The 15718-nt window shown below is 36.1% G+C and overlaps 1 protein-coding gene across 17 annotated transcripts in view; it reads right to left on the bottom strand.

Moving 5' to 3' along the window:
• DOCK10 (dedicator of cytokinesis 10) overlaps window positions 1-15718 on the bottom strand; it is a 375674-nt gene that overhangs the window by 222285 nt on the left and 137671 nt on the right. Inside the window, exon 1 of one of the 17 annotated variants that reach the window (XM_056807147.1) lies at window positions 3877-4171. The exons of 14 other annotated variants lie outside the window; for them this stretch is intronic. In XM_056807147.1, coding sequence (XP_056663125.1) covers window positions 3877-3981 — 105 coding nt within the window. In that variant the 5' untranslated portion in view covers window positions 3982-4171. Of the gene's footprint in view, window positions 1-3876; window positions 4172-15718 lie in introns of those variants that run through there. 2 more of the 17 variants (XM_056807151.1, XM_007502189.3) reach the window with 2 other exon arrangements.

The raw sequence follows: 15718 nt of genomic DNA, 5'->3' as shown, positions 1-15718 counted from the left end.
AATATTTATATATGAATGTATATTATATATGTATATATAATGTGTGTGTATGTAAGTAGCAAAACTGTTTAGTAGCTATACACAGTTTTACAAACATTTCATTCTTCTCTTGAAATATTGGCAAGGTATATGTCAGAGGGGAAAAGTAGAAATTTGAGTACCTCCAAGTTTCTAACTGATCTAAAATCCTTTAAATTAATGACTTCTAGGTATCACATAACCTCAAAGAGAATTGTGTTTATATTGCTTAATAAACATTTTTAATTTCTGTAAACAAATTATAGCTTTTAGAATTCAGTAAATTCTTTCATTCTATTTTGAAAAATAAAATGATGTTCAGGAATAATATGCTCTATTTACTTATTTTCAGTGCTGCAAACTCCAATGCTTACTTAAAATTAGATAGACAAACAAACAAAAACAACATTAATAAAAATATTAAGGGTATGCTTTCTAATTGACAATGCTACCAGGAGACATTATTTTTTTACAGTTCTCTTTTAATTGGCTTTTAATTTAATTAACTTTTTATTGACTTGGCAAACCACTTGCCAAGGTAGATGGGCATGCATAAGATTTTCAGCATCACTCACGTGAAAGCTGGATTACTCTAATAACAAACTCCCAACACAATTTTAACACATGCCAACAGGGTAAGATTTCTAGCTATAAAATGCTTATGAAGAAAGCAAAATAGGCCAGATTGTCTGCCAAGTATGTTTTGTGAGGCATAAAGGTGTACTTGTTAAGTTTTAGAGCTTTCTTTGTGGGGAGGGGGCACAATGGATGGAGGATCCTTGACAACCATGACTTGGCAGCAAAGCTCTTCTGAAATAGAGATTGTTTTTAGGGAGTGACTGATCTTTGCAGCATGCATGGAAAATTCCATTTAAATCTAAGGCTTTACAAATAGCTGGCTTGGAACAAGGTCAACTTTGTTTAGTTAAAAAATCAATATTGTTGTTTTAAAAAAGATATATCCCATAAGTTGTATCTAAATAATAAATCCTTTTACTAAACTGCAATATGCCAGAAGCAGCTAAAAGGAGAATTATTTTTATATGTTCATTTATTGGTTGAACAATCAGTTTCTAAAAATTTTATCAACTGACTAATCTCTGCCTCTGACATGTCCTAGACATGAAATCATTTTAGTTGTGCAATTTTAACTTGATGAAAGCCCAGGGAGGTCCACTCAGATATTAACATCATCCTAAAAATGGCCAGTCTAGGTTGGGTTGTTCCAAAGAGTCTTGAGATGTTTGCATTTATTTTAGCTTCCTTCTAGCACCAAAAATTCAAATGAGGTCATATGGATGAGGAAGAAGGCTCAGTGATTTTTCTTCCCCTAAAGTGAACCAACCTCATTCTTCAATATAGTTTCTTGGGTTAAAAATCAACTGTAGGAATTACACCACAATACCAAATCCATATTCAGAACTGTCCCTGCAGGATGACCTGAGAGGGTTTAAAATTTGGAATCAGATGGGGAGGGGCTCCTGTTTTATGACCCAATGAACCTAATTGTAGGATTCACTCAAACAAAAACTACATCAATTTTTGCCCTATGCCCCATCTTCCCAGGTAGTGATATGGGCATTCATGTAATGCTTTATATATTAGCAATGCTCTCACTACTTGCTATCTTATCGATGCTCTTAAAAGTCTGATGGGGTAGTGAGGGTAGGTATTAATATTATTGTCGATATAACAACAGTAATAATAATCATCAAACCCATCATGCTTCTCTGTTTCAAGGATTTATGATTATCAATGCAAATAGACACAATATATCTATCACTTAGCAGTCAAGTCTTAGAGAATTAGCTGAGGCTGACACACTCAAGGTAGGGAGCTGATTAGTGTCATAGATGGAATTTGAACCCAGGTATTTCTGATTGCAAGACTGGCACACAAACCATTATAGAACTAGCTCCAAGGGGTTAAAATGAATAACCTAAAGTCATTGACATATAAGTACAAAAAGCTGAGATTATTATTAGTGATAATGAGAACTGACATTTATCTAGCATTGCATATTGTTCAAAACAATTTGTATATACAATCTCATCTGATCCTTACATAGGATCCCGAGAGACAAGTAAAGCATTTATGTCATTTCAATTTTATAGAATAAGGGATTTTCTGTCTGGAAAAGGTTGGATTAGTTGCTCTTTGAGGTTGTTTCCAACTGATATTCCATGATTATAGATAAATGAATGGTAATACCCTCCTCCCCCTCCTTCCCCTGCCTACTTTAGGCTTATGTAAAATAAATACAAATAATATAATTCATTTGCTGCTTGTCCATTCTAGTGATCATGGGAATAAGGAAGTCCAAATGGTCTTCTATCTCAGAATCTCCAAACACAACTCAGCTGAGAATATTAAAGCAGTGAACCCTGGCATTTGGACTGATCTCAAGATTAACTTAATTTCTATTTAAATCAGTTAGAATGACCCACCCAATTATTATTCTGATAGCAAAACAAAACACAATGAAAGCCCCAAACACTAAACTTCCAAAAGATAGGAAATAAGATTGGGCCATGATTGCAGCACATCTCAGTTATAAAATACTGAGTGGGAGAGATTCAAATCTACAAAATATCAGAAACTAGGTTGAGGAATCAGGCATTTTGGTTTTCCCCTGGGGACTAACCAGGTACCAAGGGGGTACTATGACAGTATGTTCCCTTCTCCTGATTTATCAAGACCATGAATGTGGCTCAGAACTGCTGTTACTTTTCACTGCCAATCACCTCAGGAATAAGAGGAAAGCAAAGGGGAAATTTAGGGCACTAATTTAGGGTTGGTACTCCTGTAATATGGTACAAAGATGGTCATCAGCTCCTTTTTCACCTAAGAAGTTTAGTAAGGGGTGAGGCCACACAATTAAGAAATTTCCTTTTCCTTTAATAATAAACTTTCTAGGCTCAAGACAATGCTGGGCCTAAAAGCTATCTTTGCCAATTTCAAAGAAAAACCCAGTTTTCTATTCTTTGGTTATTGAATTTTCTTCTACAAATGGTCTCTCATCCAACCAAAGAACCTTTAAAGATCTTCTGGCAGATGGTTCATACACTTAACTATCAACTGTTTATAAGATACAAATCCTTCAAGACTATGAAAGCAAAGTAGAGGTTTATTTCTTTCTTTTTATCATTTGTAAAGCTTTTCAGAAGTTAATTCCAAAAAGATTTAATTGGAATTTTAATAGAAATATATGCCACAAAGCAAAACATAGCCTTTTAAACTTTCCGAGAGGATCTAATTTTTATTGTACTTTACATTTTAGAAGACAGCTTAAATCTAACCAAATCAAATCCTTCTTTAGATTTTCCTTCTTGAGTAAGTTTTTTAGTTATTCAAAAGGTAGATCATTCAATGGAATATGGAGGTAATTTACCAGGTAAATTTCAAAATAACACAAAAAGTTATTCTCTAGAACCAGAAGGTTCCTTTTATAAAAATTATATAGCTACTCCTGAAAAGTAAAACTATATTTTGATTTTAAAGTAAATAGATATAAATTCCAAATGTACTCAGTGTTCTTAAGAAAACAGAAGTTATCATATCTAAAAGATTTTTCTCTATGAATAAAATGAAAGAATATACTTTGGAGAAGATATACCCATTCAAAAGAATACAAAAATAAGGTGTCTGATTGTTCCATGCATTTTTTTTGGCATTTAAGGGAATTTTTGCCAATTTCTTATGTCAACACCTGTTTGAAAGTCATTATTCACCTTACAAACTTGAGTCCACCCACCGCTTCTTTAAAACTATTATAGATCACACCCAAGAAGTTTTCTTAGCTCCCTCCTCATAAATACTGAAAATTTTAAAAATACAATATAAAATGCAGATACCTACAGAACTAAATTTGTGAAGTTCTCCTTGATTTGTTCTCCTCATGGTTCGCCTCTTTTTCCAGAAGTCACTAGGATCCTTTTTAAAAACTTTTCCCCGAAAGCTCATTGTACTGATGGAAATTTGAGCAGCCAAGCACCTAAAAATTCCGTTCTTTTAAAGGTTCCCTTTCAGAAGTTTCAACAAGCTGAACAAATCTTTCTTTACTGGTAGAAAGGGAAATGCACATGTTACTTGAAGAGTAACTGAACAGAAAGGAAAAGAAACCATTACAAAGTCAGTTTCCTGTGAGTAAGCCCCTGAGAAGACAGGCTTGTTCTCTCTCTCTCTCTCTCTCTCTCTCTCTCTCTCTCTCTCTCTCTCTCTCTCTCTCTCTCTCTCTCTCTCTCTCTCTCTCTCTCTCTCTCTCTCTCTCTCTCTCTCTCTCTCTCTCTCTCTCTCTCTCTCTCTCTCTCTCTCTCTCTCTCTCTCTCTCTCTCTCTCTCTCTCTCTCTCTCTCTCTCTCTCTCTCTCTCTCTCTCTCTCTCTCTCAAATATCTACCCTAATCACCTGTTAGACTTAAAAAAAAAACCCAGTAGTAACAAAAGACCTTATGTGCCCTTGGTGTTTTAGAGAACTGATCATAATGATATAAAATATGACTTAAAATATGTGCAAAGCCTGATCAAGAAGACTTAATGGAAGACTTAATTAGATGCCAAATTAATTCCATGTCTGCCACCAGCTCAAATAGGTAGCTAGCTGGCACAGTGGACAGAACTCTGGGCCTGAACTCAAGGAAATCTGAGTTCAAAACCAGTCTCAAATGCTTATTGGGTCATCCTGGGTAAATTACTTCTCTGTCTCAGTTTTCTTAACTATAAAATGGAAATGATAATAGTGCCTCTTCCCAGGGTTGTGTGAGGATCAAATGAGATCACATTTGTAAAGTGACTAGCAAGCACTTGGCATATAGTAAGTATTAAAAAAATATCAACAATTATTTTTATGTATCACATATCTAAAATCACAAGGCTGATGAAATCTGATCATAGGAACATAGATTTAAAACTGGAAGATAGAGAGTTAGGTAGAGATAGAGATGGATGGAAGGATACATAGATGGACAGATAGATCTAGTTACTATTTATGTGTGATACCTCTTTATTAGTTTTCAAAAGTTTTTTTTAAAAAGAAACATTTACTTATTCAATTGTAGATACAATTGTTAACAACATGTTAGCAATTATTATGCATGACTTCTGTTATATTTAAAATCACATATCTGATGAATTCTGATCATAGGATTATAAAGGAAACCTTTTCTTTCTTTCCTCTCACTCTCTTTTTAACATTTTTACAATTTGGTTTATCATTCCACCAAAATTGCTCTCTTAAAAGTTATTAATTATTTCTTAGTCACCAAATTCAGTGGTCTTTTCTCAGTCCTCATTCTCCTTGGCCTCTGCACAGCTTTTGATACTACTGATCACTTTCTCCTCCTTGATACTCTCTTCTCCCTATGTTTTCAGGATAGTCCTTTCCTATCTGACAGCTCCTTTTTTGTCCCCTTTTACTATATCCTCTTTCAAATCCCACCTTCGAAACAAAGGAGTCCCCCAGGGCCCCCCTTCTCTTCTCCTATACTATTTCACTTGATGATATCATCATCTCCCATGAATTTAATTATAATATAAGCTGATGATTATTGAATCTACCTAGCCTCCTTCAGACTTTTTGCTGTTCTCCAATCTCATATCTCCAACTACCCTTCAGACAGCTCCAGCAGACATTAAACTCAATATGTCCAATATGGTACTCACTCTCTTTCTTCTGTACTTTCCTATTCTCTGGAGGGAAATACCAGCCTTCCAACTCTGAAGCTTCCAACCTAGCTGTCATCCTGGATTCCTCATTATCTCTCACCCCATCTCCACCTTCGTATCCAAATTGTTGCCAAGGCCTGGAGATTTCACCTTTTCAACATCTCTTAAATACTTCTCTTCTCTGACTTTGCCATCCCTCTTAGTGCAGTCCCTCATCACCTCATACTTAGACTATTGACGCAGCCTGCTGGTGGGTCTACCTGACTCAAGTCTCTTCCCACTCTAATCCATCCTCCATTTAGGTACTAAAGTGATTTTCCTACAATGTAGATCTGGTCGTTTTCCCCTAATCAATAAACTCCAGTCCTTATCTATTGACTACATGAGCATACAAAATCCTCCATCTGGCATTCAAAGCCTTTCAAATTTAGTCCCCAACCTTTCCATTTTTATACCATCTTGCTCTCCACCAGGTACTCTTTAATCCAGTATCACCAGCCAGTGTCACCAGACTGTTTCAAGAACAAGACATTCCATCTCTTAGAAATCTAGTGGACATTTTCTCTGGCATGCCCCATTCCTGGAATTTTTTCCTTCCTCTGCTCTGCTTACTCCCTGGCTTCCTTCAAGTTCCAACTAAAATCCCATCTTTTTACTGGAAATCTTCCTTGCCCCTCCCTTAATTTTAGCACCTTCCCTCTGTTGATTACTTCCTATTTATCTGGCATATAGCTTGATTTGTAGATATTCATTTGCATGTTGTCCTCCATAATAAATTGTAAACTCCTTGAGGGCAGAAATTCTCTTTTGCCTCTTTTTGTAGCTCCAGCCCCTTTCACAGTGCCTGCCTGGCATTGATTTCAATGTCTAAATACTTGGACAAATGATTCTGAGACATATAACATCGTTGGAAGAGCACCTGGTAAAAAGAGGGGCATTTATGTCAAGGAGAAATGTGAGTAAGTACATATTGGAGTTTTTTCAAATATTATTCAGCCTTTTCTTCTCCAGTTCAACTCTGGGCATAGCTTATCATCCATTTTCAGTGCCAGGTTGTCCATTCTTCCTCCATTTAGTTTCTCCTTTATCTATAGCTAGATTTTCTTTTTAAAGCCCTACCTTCCATCTTGGAATCAATACTGTATATTGGTTCCAAGGCAGAAGAGTGGTAAGGGCTAGGCAATGGGGGTTAAATGACTTGCCCAGGGTCACACAGCTGGGAAGTGTCTGAAGCCAAATTTGAACCTAGGACCTCCCATCTCTAGGTCTGGCTCTCAATCCACTGAGCTACCTATCTGCCCCCTAGATTTTTTTTAAGCCTTTACCTTTTGTCTTTGAATCAATACTGTTATTGGTTCTAAGGCAGAAGGGTGGAAAGGGCATAACTAGGATTTTGAGTGATTAGGACTGTATTTAAGAGACTAATTATGGTTACTTATTGAGTCAACCCAACAGCACCTGAAAACTATCTAGATGATCTACTATCAGGAGGAATTAATCACATAAAGGGAATTCATTTTGAACTTGCACTTTGTGTAAGATCTCATTAGTAAGAGGAACAAATATCTTGGGAAACATCTAGCTCTGTTTTATGCCTTAATTTTGGTAATAATAATCAGAGGCTTGTTGAATATGGATATTTCTGTTATTGTGTCCTTCAAGGAATCTTGCATAATTTTGAGACATGCTCTCCATTTTAGAGAATAGCTTTGTAAGGTTGTACTTTATTCTCCTGACATAGACATTTTCTGTACTTACATTAAGAACAAAAGAGCCTAAACCTGCTTCAACTAATTAATTAAGCAATCACTTAAGCAATTGATTAATTAAGCAAACACTTAATCTCTTTGTCAAATGGAGAGATGAAACAGCCACGGGAAATACCAGTGTAGAGTATAAGCTTGATTACACAATTATATCGAAAAAGATGGTAAAAGATATCAGGTAATATTGCTTCATAAGATAGCAAGGAACATTGGAAGAGGAAAAAAGTTCAAAGAGGATTTGGTAAGTCAAACAATTCTAAGGGCATTTAAGGATGCAACTGAGATAAGGACAGCAAACTGATGAAAAATAGAAAAAATCTGTAAAGTTTTTATTTATTTATTTATTGTTAATACCAAAGGAAATACCATTCTTACACTGGAAGTTACTTCTTCAGAAAGTCAGAGAAGAAGAATTCAAATAGTACCTTAAATTTTTTTTTCAAAATTTATTTCATATCCAAATTTTCTCCCTTCTTCTACCTCCCTCCCCATTCACTAAAAAGGCAAGAAATATATCTATTATATATATAATGTCATGTAAAATGTATTTCCACATTAATCATGTTATAGAAAGAAAAAAAATAATACAAAAAAGGTTTCACTATGCACTCAGAATTAATTAATTTACACTCTGGAGGTTGATAACATTTTTCATCATGGCTCCTTTGGAATTATTGTAGATCATTATCTTTATTGGAGTAGCAAAGTCTCTCACAGTTAATCATCATTACAATTGCTGTTACTGTGTACAATGTTCTCTTGGTTCTACTCACTTCACTTTGCATTAATTCATAGAAGTCTTCTAAGATTTTTTTCTGAAACCATTTCTCTTATCATTTCTCATAGCACAATATTATTCTATCACAATCATGTACTATAACTTGTTTGGTCATTCCCCAACTTATAGGCATCACCTCAATTTCTATTTCTTTAGTACCATAAAAAAGCTGCTCTAAATGTTTTTATACATATAGGTAGGTCCTTTTCCTCTTTCTTTGACTTCTTTGAGATAAAGCCCTCAATGTTCAGAGAGTTGTGACTTGCCCAAGGTTAAACAGACAGTGATTAGTAGAGCCAGGACATTTTCCAAATTATCTAGAGAGGGTACCTAAACTCATTTGTCTAATCCTGTCCTATATCTGGCTTCTAAATCTTGCTTTTTTTATTTTACTATTCTATTCAGCTATTCTGGTTTTCCCTGTTGCCCATAGAATAAAGTCCAAGCTCTCTACCATGACATTCAAGTCCCTATACACTCTGATCTCATTTTACCTTTCCAGCCTTGTCTCTCTCATTGTTCCATCTCCCAGGAATCATATCTTCATCACTAACTTTTGAAATCCTATCTATTATTCAGATCAAATGGCATTTCCTTCATGAATGTTTTCCTGAAGCCTTCCTTTCCTGAAACTCTTCTAAAGTATTATGTTTGTGTCTCCTTGACACTAGATATTCAGAGATACAAATACATTTTTATTTCTCCTACAGAAGATTAATCAGAGACAGCTAACAGGCACAGTGGATAAAGGGTCAGGTCTGGAGTCAGGAAAATATGAGTTCAAATATGACCTTAGTCACTTAACTAGCTGTGTGACTCTGGGCAAGTAACTTAACTCAGTTTACCTCAGTTTCCTCATCGATAAAATGAGATGGAGAAGTAGATGACAACCCACTCCAGTATTTATGCCAAGAAAACTCCAAATTGACACAGAGTCAGATATGCAGATAGCAAACAATAGACAACATTCTACTGAGATAATGCTAGATTCCTTTCACCTGTATCTATTAGCTAAGCAAATGTGCTACAGGGAAAAAATTGCCTCATGAGGCATTTTCTTTCTCCATAATCTCTGATTCTCAGTGAAAATACCAAACTCAAAACAACTAACAATGGAAGCATGTCTGTATGATGATCATGGACAAGAAACTTAACCTCACAGGACTTTAGCTTCTTCCTCTATGAAGGGGCAGGGGCAGGGAGGGGAGAGATTTGAACTACCTGATCTCCAAAGTCTCTTCTCTTTTTATATCCTATAATCCTGTGAATATCTGAGGCTGGATCTAATAGCCATGGTTTTGCTCAAACTGGAGACTCTTTACCCTTGCTGTTTCCAATTATATTTTTCTCTTTTCTCCATCTCTTCCACATTCTATTCTCTCTTTTCAATACCAGAATGCTCACTTCCCCCTCTCCACTTTAATTGATCCTTTATACTATTATCATAATTTTCCTTATGCATACATGAATTATGTCATGTCTAGTTTCAAAATATTTTGTGCCTCTGAAGTTTTGAGTGTCTACCAAGTCAAGTCCAAGCTTTGTTACTTAGAATTAAAGACCTTTCCTTATAATACTCCCCTTTCCACTATAATTGAGGCAGACTGGAATACTCTCCTTCCCTAACACATAGACTGTGTCTTCTTGACTTCATTTACATGGTTTCCAGTGGGTAAAATATCTCACCCTCTCTCCTTTTATGATGGATTCCTAAATATCCTTTAAAACCTATATAAATTCTACCCCTATGAAGAGATCCCAGGTCACCCAGTCAGTACAATATTTGTATGTTGTCTCCTTCAAGAGAATTTGAGTTCCTTCTGGGTGGGGACAATGTTTTTTGTCTTCCTTTACTTTCTAGCACAAGGCACAATATCAGGAATGTATAAAGTATTGTTCACTGATTGACCTTTTCTCTCAGATCTCACAGAGTACTTTGTTTTCAAATCTTATGTACTTTTTTGTATTACTAAATATTATAGTTATCAATATTTTTATATACCCTCCTAATAGAATCTGAGTTCCAAGAACTCAAGGTACCAGTATTAACTAAACTTTAGGCATTTAATAAAAATCCATCTCAAATCCCAGCTGCTCCATGAAGCAATTTTTAAGGACTTAGACACATATATATCTTCTGTTTTTGAATATTTGTAATACTTGGTATTATTGTTACTTATTTGGCACTTAGGATCAAAGAATTTCACAGCTAGAATAGAGTCCAAAATTTCTTATTTTAAGATGAGAAAACTGAGGTCTGGAAAGGGGAAGTCATTGATCTAAAGTCTTGTAGGTTTTAAGTAGCGAAGTCAGAATTTGAACCAAAGTCATAGGATACTAGGTTTAAGAGTTACACTTGTAAGGGATCTCAGAATTAATTTATTGGACCCCTTCATTTTACAGATAAGGTAACTGAGGCCTGATAATTAAATTACTTGATCAAGGTCATATAAGTAATAAAAGTCAGAGGGAGAATTTGAACCAGTGGTAGTACTCTTTTTTGACAGTATGATGACTCTCCATGTGTTACATGTAATACATGTATTACCAGTGATTTTTTTAAACCCTCACCTTCCGTCTTAGAATCAATATTGGGTATTGGTTATAAGGCAGAAGAGTGGTAAGGGCTAGGCAATGGGGGTTAAGTGACTTGCCCAGGGTCACAGAGCTAGGAAGTTACTAGTGATTTTTAAACGAATATCTATTTGGTATTCCAAACTAAAATGTCAGTTCCTTTAAATTTAGCATGATCTTTATACTATAGTATTTGACAATTGTTTAATATCCTCTCAAATTATGTACTTTCTTCCTTTAGCTAATTCATTTACACCTAGGTCTCTCCTTTCTCTTCCATATGAAGACATTCTTCTTGCATTTGAAGACAACTCTTAGCAAAAGAAATCAGTTGGAATAGGAGTGTAGGGAAAGATTCTTTACTCTGGGGTCAGAGTAGTTGGACTGAAATCCTACCTTTGACTTTTACTACCTGTGACACTTTGGGGAATTCTTCCTATTTACCTGGGCCTCATTTTCTTCCTTTCTAAAATGAATGGGTTGAACTAGATTTTCTCTTAGTTCCCATATAGCTTTAAATCTATAATCCTATTATGAGGAGGCAACATGTTGATGTGGACTCCAGTGAGCTGGGATTTGGAGATCTGGGCTTGAGTTTGACTCTTATTAATTGTGATTTGGGGCAAGCCCCCACCTTCCTAACTGAAGGCTCCTTTTCTATAAATCGGGGGTAATTATAATTGCACTACTTACCCCACAGAGCTGTTGTGGGGATTTAATGAGATAATGTCTATAGAACGCTTTGTAACTCTAAGGAAGTGTGATTTTTTTATAATAAGTCTCTCCTTCCCTGCTGGCTTCTCTTTCTCCCCAACAATTTGTTTCCCCTCAAGTTATTTTCTTTTTCTTTCTTTCTTTTTTTTTTTACACACTCAACTTCTCCTTTATGTGGATGACTCACTTCTCCCCTTGCTTAGCCACAGATGACTGCTTCCTTAATAGCAGACAAGGGATGAAGTTTGTGGCCAGGGATCTTGTTGCTAAGCAGCAGAACCAAAGACATGTGCAATGGCTCCCCCCAAACCATAACTTGCATATTCTCCATAAAGATGGCTTTTAGTAGTAACTCACCCGAGACATATCTTGGCTATCCTTTTTTTCCCCTAAAAACAGTACAGAATTCCACAAGGAATGGTTTAATCCATGAATCTCCACACAATGCTATTTTTGAGCTCCCCAATGAAGAAGCCAACTGGGATGGAAAGAAGGGAAAGTTCAGAAGAATTCTCCAGAGGGAAGGAATGTGGGAAAATGTGAAGGGCTGACATTTTGGGTTAAATGGGCTTTCCAGGCTTGATGATGTACTTAAAAAATCTTATTGTAACTATAAATGTGCCTGCATGAGGTGTTATGAGAGATATCATCTAAGAAAAGGAGGTCTGAAGGACAAAAGAAATGTAGACAAGATGAAAGGTGGCCTGAATTTTGCACTGATATCCATGGAACTGTTTTCAGTATTTGATTATGAAGACAAATCAATAACATTAATAATTATTATTCTAATAATTATAACAATATTATTAGATCTTTAAGGTTTGCAAAGCATTTTACATTTATTATCTCAGTGGATCCTCAAAATAACTCTGTTTAGTAGGTACATGTAGAAGGGTTTGCCTTGGCTGAACAGTCAATCTTTCTACTGTCTCTGTGACTCTGGACAGTTTACATGCTGCTGAATGAAGCTGTAGAAAACCATAAAACAGTTTTAATTGAGTCCACTAAAATACCGACATCATACACACACACACACACACACACACACACACACACACACACACACACACACACACACACCTCTCAGCTGGGTCTTCACTGCAGCAAGGAGATACTTTTACTATTCTTTAATCAGTTCATTGGCTCATTCACAGAAACTTATTTAAAACTTATCATTGTTCCTTCAACTTCACATGACTCCACTTCCTCCACCCTCTCTACTGAGAACCTTGGCTCATATTTTATTTAAAAAACTGACTCTTTAAGAACTCCCTCTTCACCCTTTCTCTTTATCTCACATCACTCTGATGTCTTTCATTCCTATATCCTTTTATATTGCTGTCTCACACGAAGAGGCAATCCTTCTCTTTGCCCAGATAAAGCCCTTTAGATGAGTATGTGACCCCTATCCATCCCATCTTCTCTAGCAGATTTCCCCCTCTATCATCCCTGCTTTTCACTAATCTTCAATATTTCCTTTTCTTTTGGCTATTATCCTATAACCCAGAAATATTCCCATGTTTCCTCATTCTTCAAAAAACCCTCATTTAATCTTTCCATCTCTATTCTCTGCTAGCTAGATATCATTCCATCTATTTCCTCCTTTCATTCTTTAAACTTGAAGCCATCTATATGGGTTCTACCACTTCTTTTGTTCTTGTTTTTAAATTCTTGCCTTATGTCTTAGAATCCATATTGTGCATTGGTTCCAAGGCAGAAGAGCAATAAGACTAGGCAATGGTCACATAGGTAAGAAGTATCAGAGGCCAAATTTGAACCCAGGACCACCTGCCTCTGGGCCTGGCTCTCAATCCACTGAGCCATCTTCCTGTGCCTTTCCCTCCTCCATTCTTTTTTTTTCTCAATCTCTTTCTAACTCTGCAGTATGGTTTCCATCCTATTTAATTGAAACAACTGTCCCCTGAAGTTACCAATTATATTTTAATTGCCTATTTTAATGACCTTTTATTAATCCTTACTCTCTTCTCTTTTCCTTCCTCACTATTTCACGTGGTTATTTCATCAGCTGTCATGAATTCAATTATTCTCTCTATGCTAATGATTTTCAAATTGACTTCTCTAATTCTAACCTCTCTGCTGACTTCCAGTCTCACATCTCCAACTGCCTGTTGGCCATCTTAAACTAAATGTCTAATAGACAACTTAAACTCAACATGTCCAAAACTGAACTATCCTATCTTCCCAATTTCCCTGTTATTATCGAGAGTACCACCATTCTTTCAATTCCCCAGACTCACCACCTTGGAGTCATCCTTGACTCTTCATTTTTTCTTACTTCCCAGATTCAACCCATTGTCATATTCTGTCATTTCTATCTTTGATATATATATATATATATATATACGTACTAATTTAGAATATACATTCCCTTCTCTCCTCTGATACTTCCATCACCCTTCAGGTCCTCATCAGTTCACACCTGGATTATTGTACTAGACTATTGGGCAATCTCTCTGTTTTAAATCTTTCCCTATTATAGTCAATCCTTCCAAAGGCATATCCTTAAATGCAGGTCTGATCATTCCATCCTTTCCTATTTAATTAAATCAAGTATCACCCTATTACCTCTAGGATCCATAAAACCCCCTGGTTGGATCTGGCATCTTTTAATATTTTGTCCTCTTTTTACTTTTCCAATCTTCTTATACCTTTGTCCTGTCTAGGTATTCTTAGATCCAGTGACACTGGTCTTTTTTCATTTTATGCAACAAGACCTTCCCAGTCCTTATTCTTAGTGTCATCTCTCTGTAGAGTATCTCCATTTTGCCATCTCTATATCTTGTGTGTATACACAGTTGTCTACATGTTGTCTCCCTCATTAGACTGTGAACACCTTTAGAGAAAGGATTTTTTTTCCGCTTATCTTTGCTCAAATCTGGCAACAGGCACTTAACTAAATGTGTATCCTGGACAAATTAGTTAATCTCTGATTGTTTAAAGTTTCCTCAACTCTAAAATGGGGATAAAAATCATACCTACCTCACAAGGTTGTTGTCAAATGAGATTTTATAAGTGTGTGTGTCAGATACACACATATGTAATTATATATATGAAAGGCTTCATAAATCTTAAAGTGTTATGTAAATACTACCTATTATTATTATTATACATATTATTGGAAGTTGACTTTATAAGGAAAAGAGAACAAAGGTTGCTGAGTTCACCATATTTAAGAAGGAAGAAAAATAGACAAAAGAGTTAGAGAAGGATTTAGAATGGAAAGAAGAGAGATGGAGGAAGAAGGCATTACAGAACTCAAGGAAGGAGAAAGTTTTTGCTATTTGTTTTTATTTGTTTTTAATTTATTTTTTTAAATTTGGTCAATTTCGAACATTATTTCCTGGTTACATAAATCATTTTCTATTCCTCCCTCCCCTCCCCCCTCCCTTCTCCTCCCTTAGGCGATGTACAATTCCATTGGGTATTACATGTGTCCTTGACCAGAATCCATTTCCATATTGTTGATATTTGCACTAGGATGTTCATTCAGAGTCTATATTCCCAATTGCTATTTGTTTTTAAAGAATATAAGTAATGGAGTTTCTATAGGGACCAATATTAAGGAGTTTTAGGAGATAGAAAAAAGGAAGGTTAAGATCTAGAAGTCAGGAGTCTGGGCTCCATGGCATCTAGGACATGGTCAAGTAGGTGGCATTTTTTGATAACTATAGTTTTGGGAGCTTTGAAGTCAGTCAAAATTGGGGAGACTGATGAGATCTCAGAGATCAAGGCAAACAGAATCCCAGGATCCAGAAAGTCAAGGAGCCCACACAAAGGTGCCAGCACTCAGAGTACAGCTGGAAACAAAATCATGTGGCTATGTATGCTTGCCCTTACTTTCTGTCAAAGCAAGAACTAATGGCTGGGGTGGGGTCAACATGCCATGTCTGGCATGGGCAGGGACATGAACACCCTCTGATCCTGACTCCAGAAGGCCTGGGAGAGCTGGTATTACTGGGAAGCTCTTACAGACAGGGCAACCAACTGTGCTGAAAGATACATAGACATATAAGGAAGAGAGAAGGCTTTGATTTAGGCTATTCAAAGGTCAGGTTATGGTGGCTAGACACCAGTGGTTTAAAGACTGGGTGGGAACAGAGAAAATGAAGGCAACAAATCTAATTTCAGGAAATGTAGCAATGAAAGAAAAGGGAAGATAGGGTCATTAGGAGGCAGGAAGGTCTAA

The sequence above is a fragment of the Monodelphis domestica genome, chromosome 8 (genome assembly GCF_027887165.1).
Source record: "Monodelphis domestica isolate mMonDom1 chromosome 8, mMonDom1.pri, whole genome shotgun sequence".
Classification (NCBI taxonomy): domain Eukaryota; kingdom Metazoa; phylum Chordata; class Mammalia; order Didelphimorphia; family Didelphidae; genus Monodelphis; species Monodelphis domestica.
The sequence above is the reverse complement of the archived record's forward strand: the minus strand, read 5'-3'. Positions and strand labels throughout refer to the sequence as shown.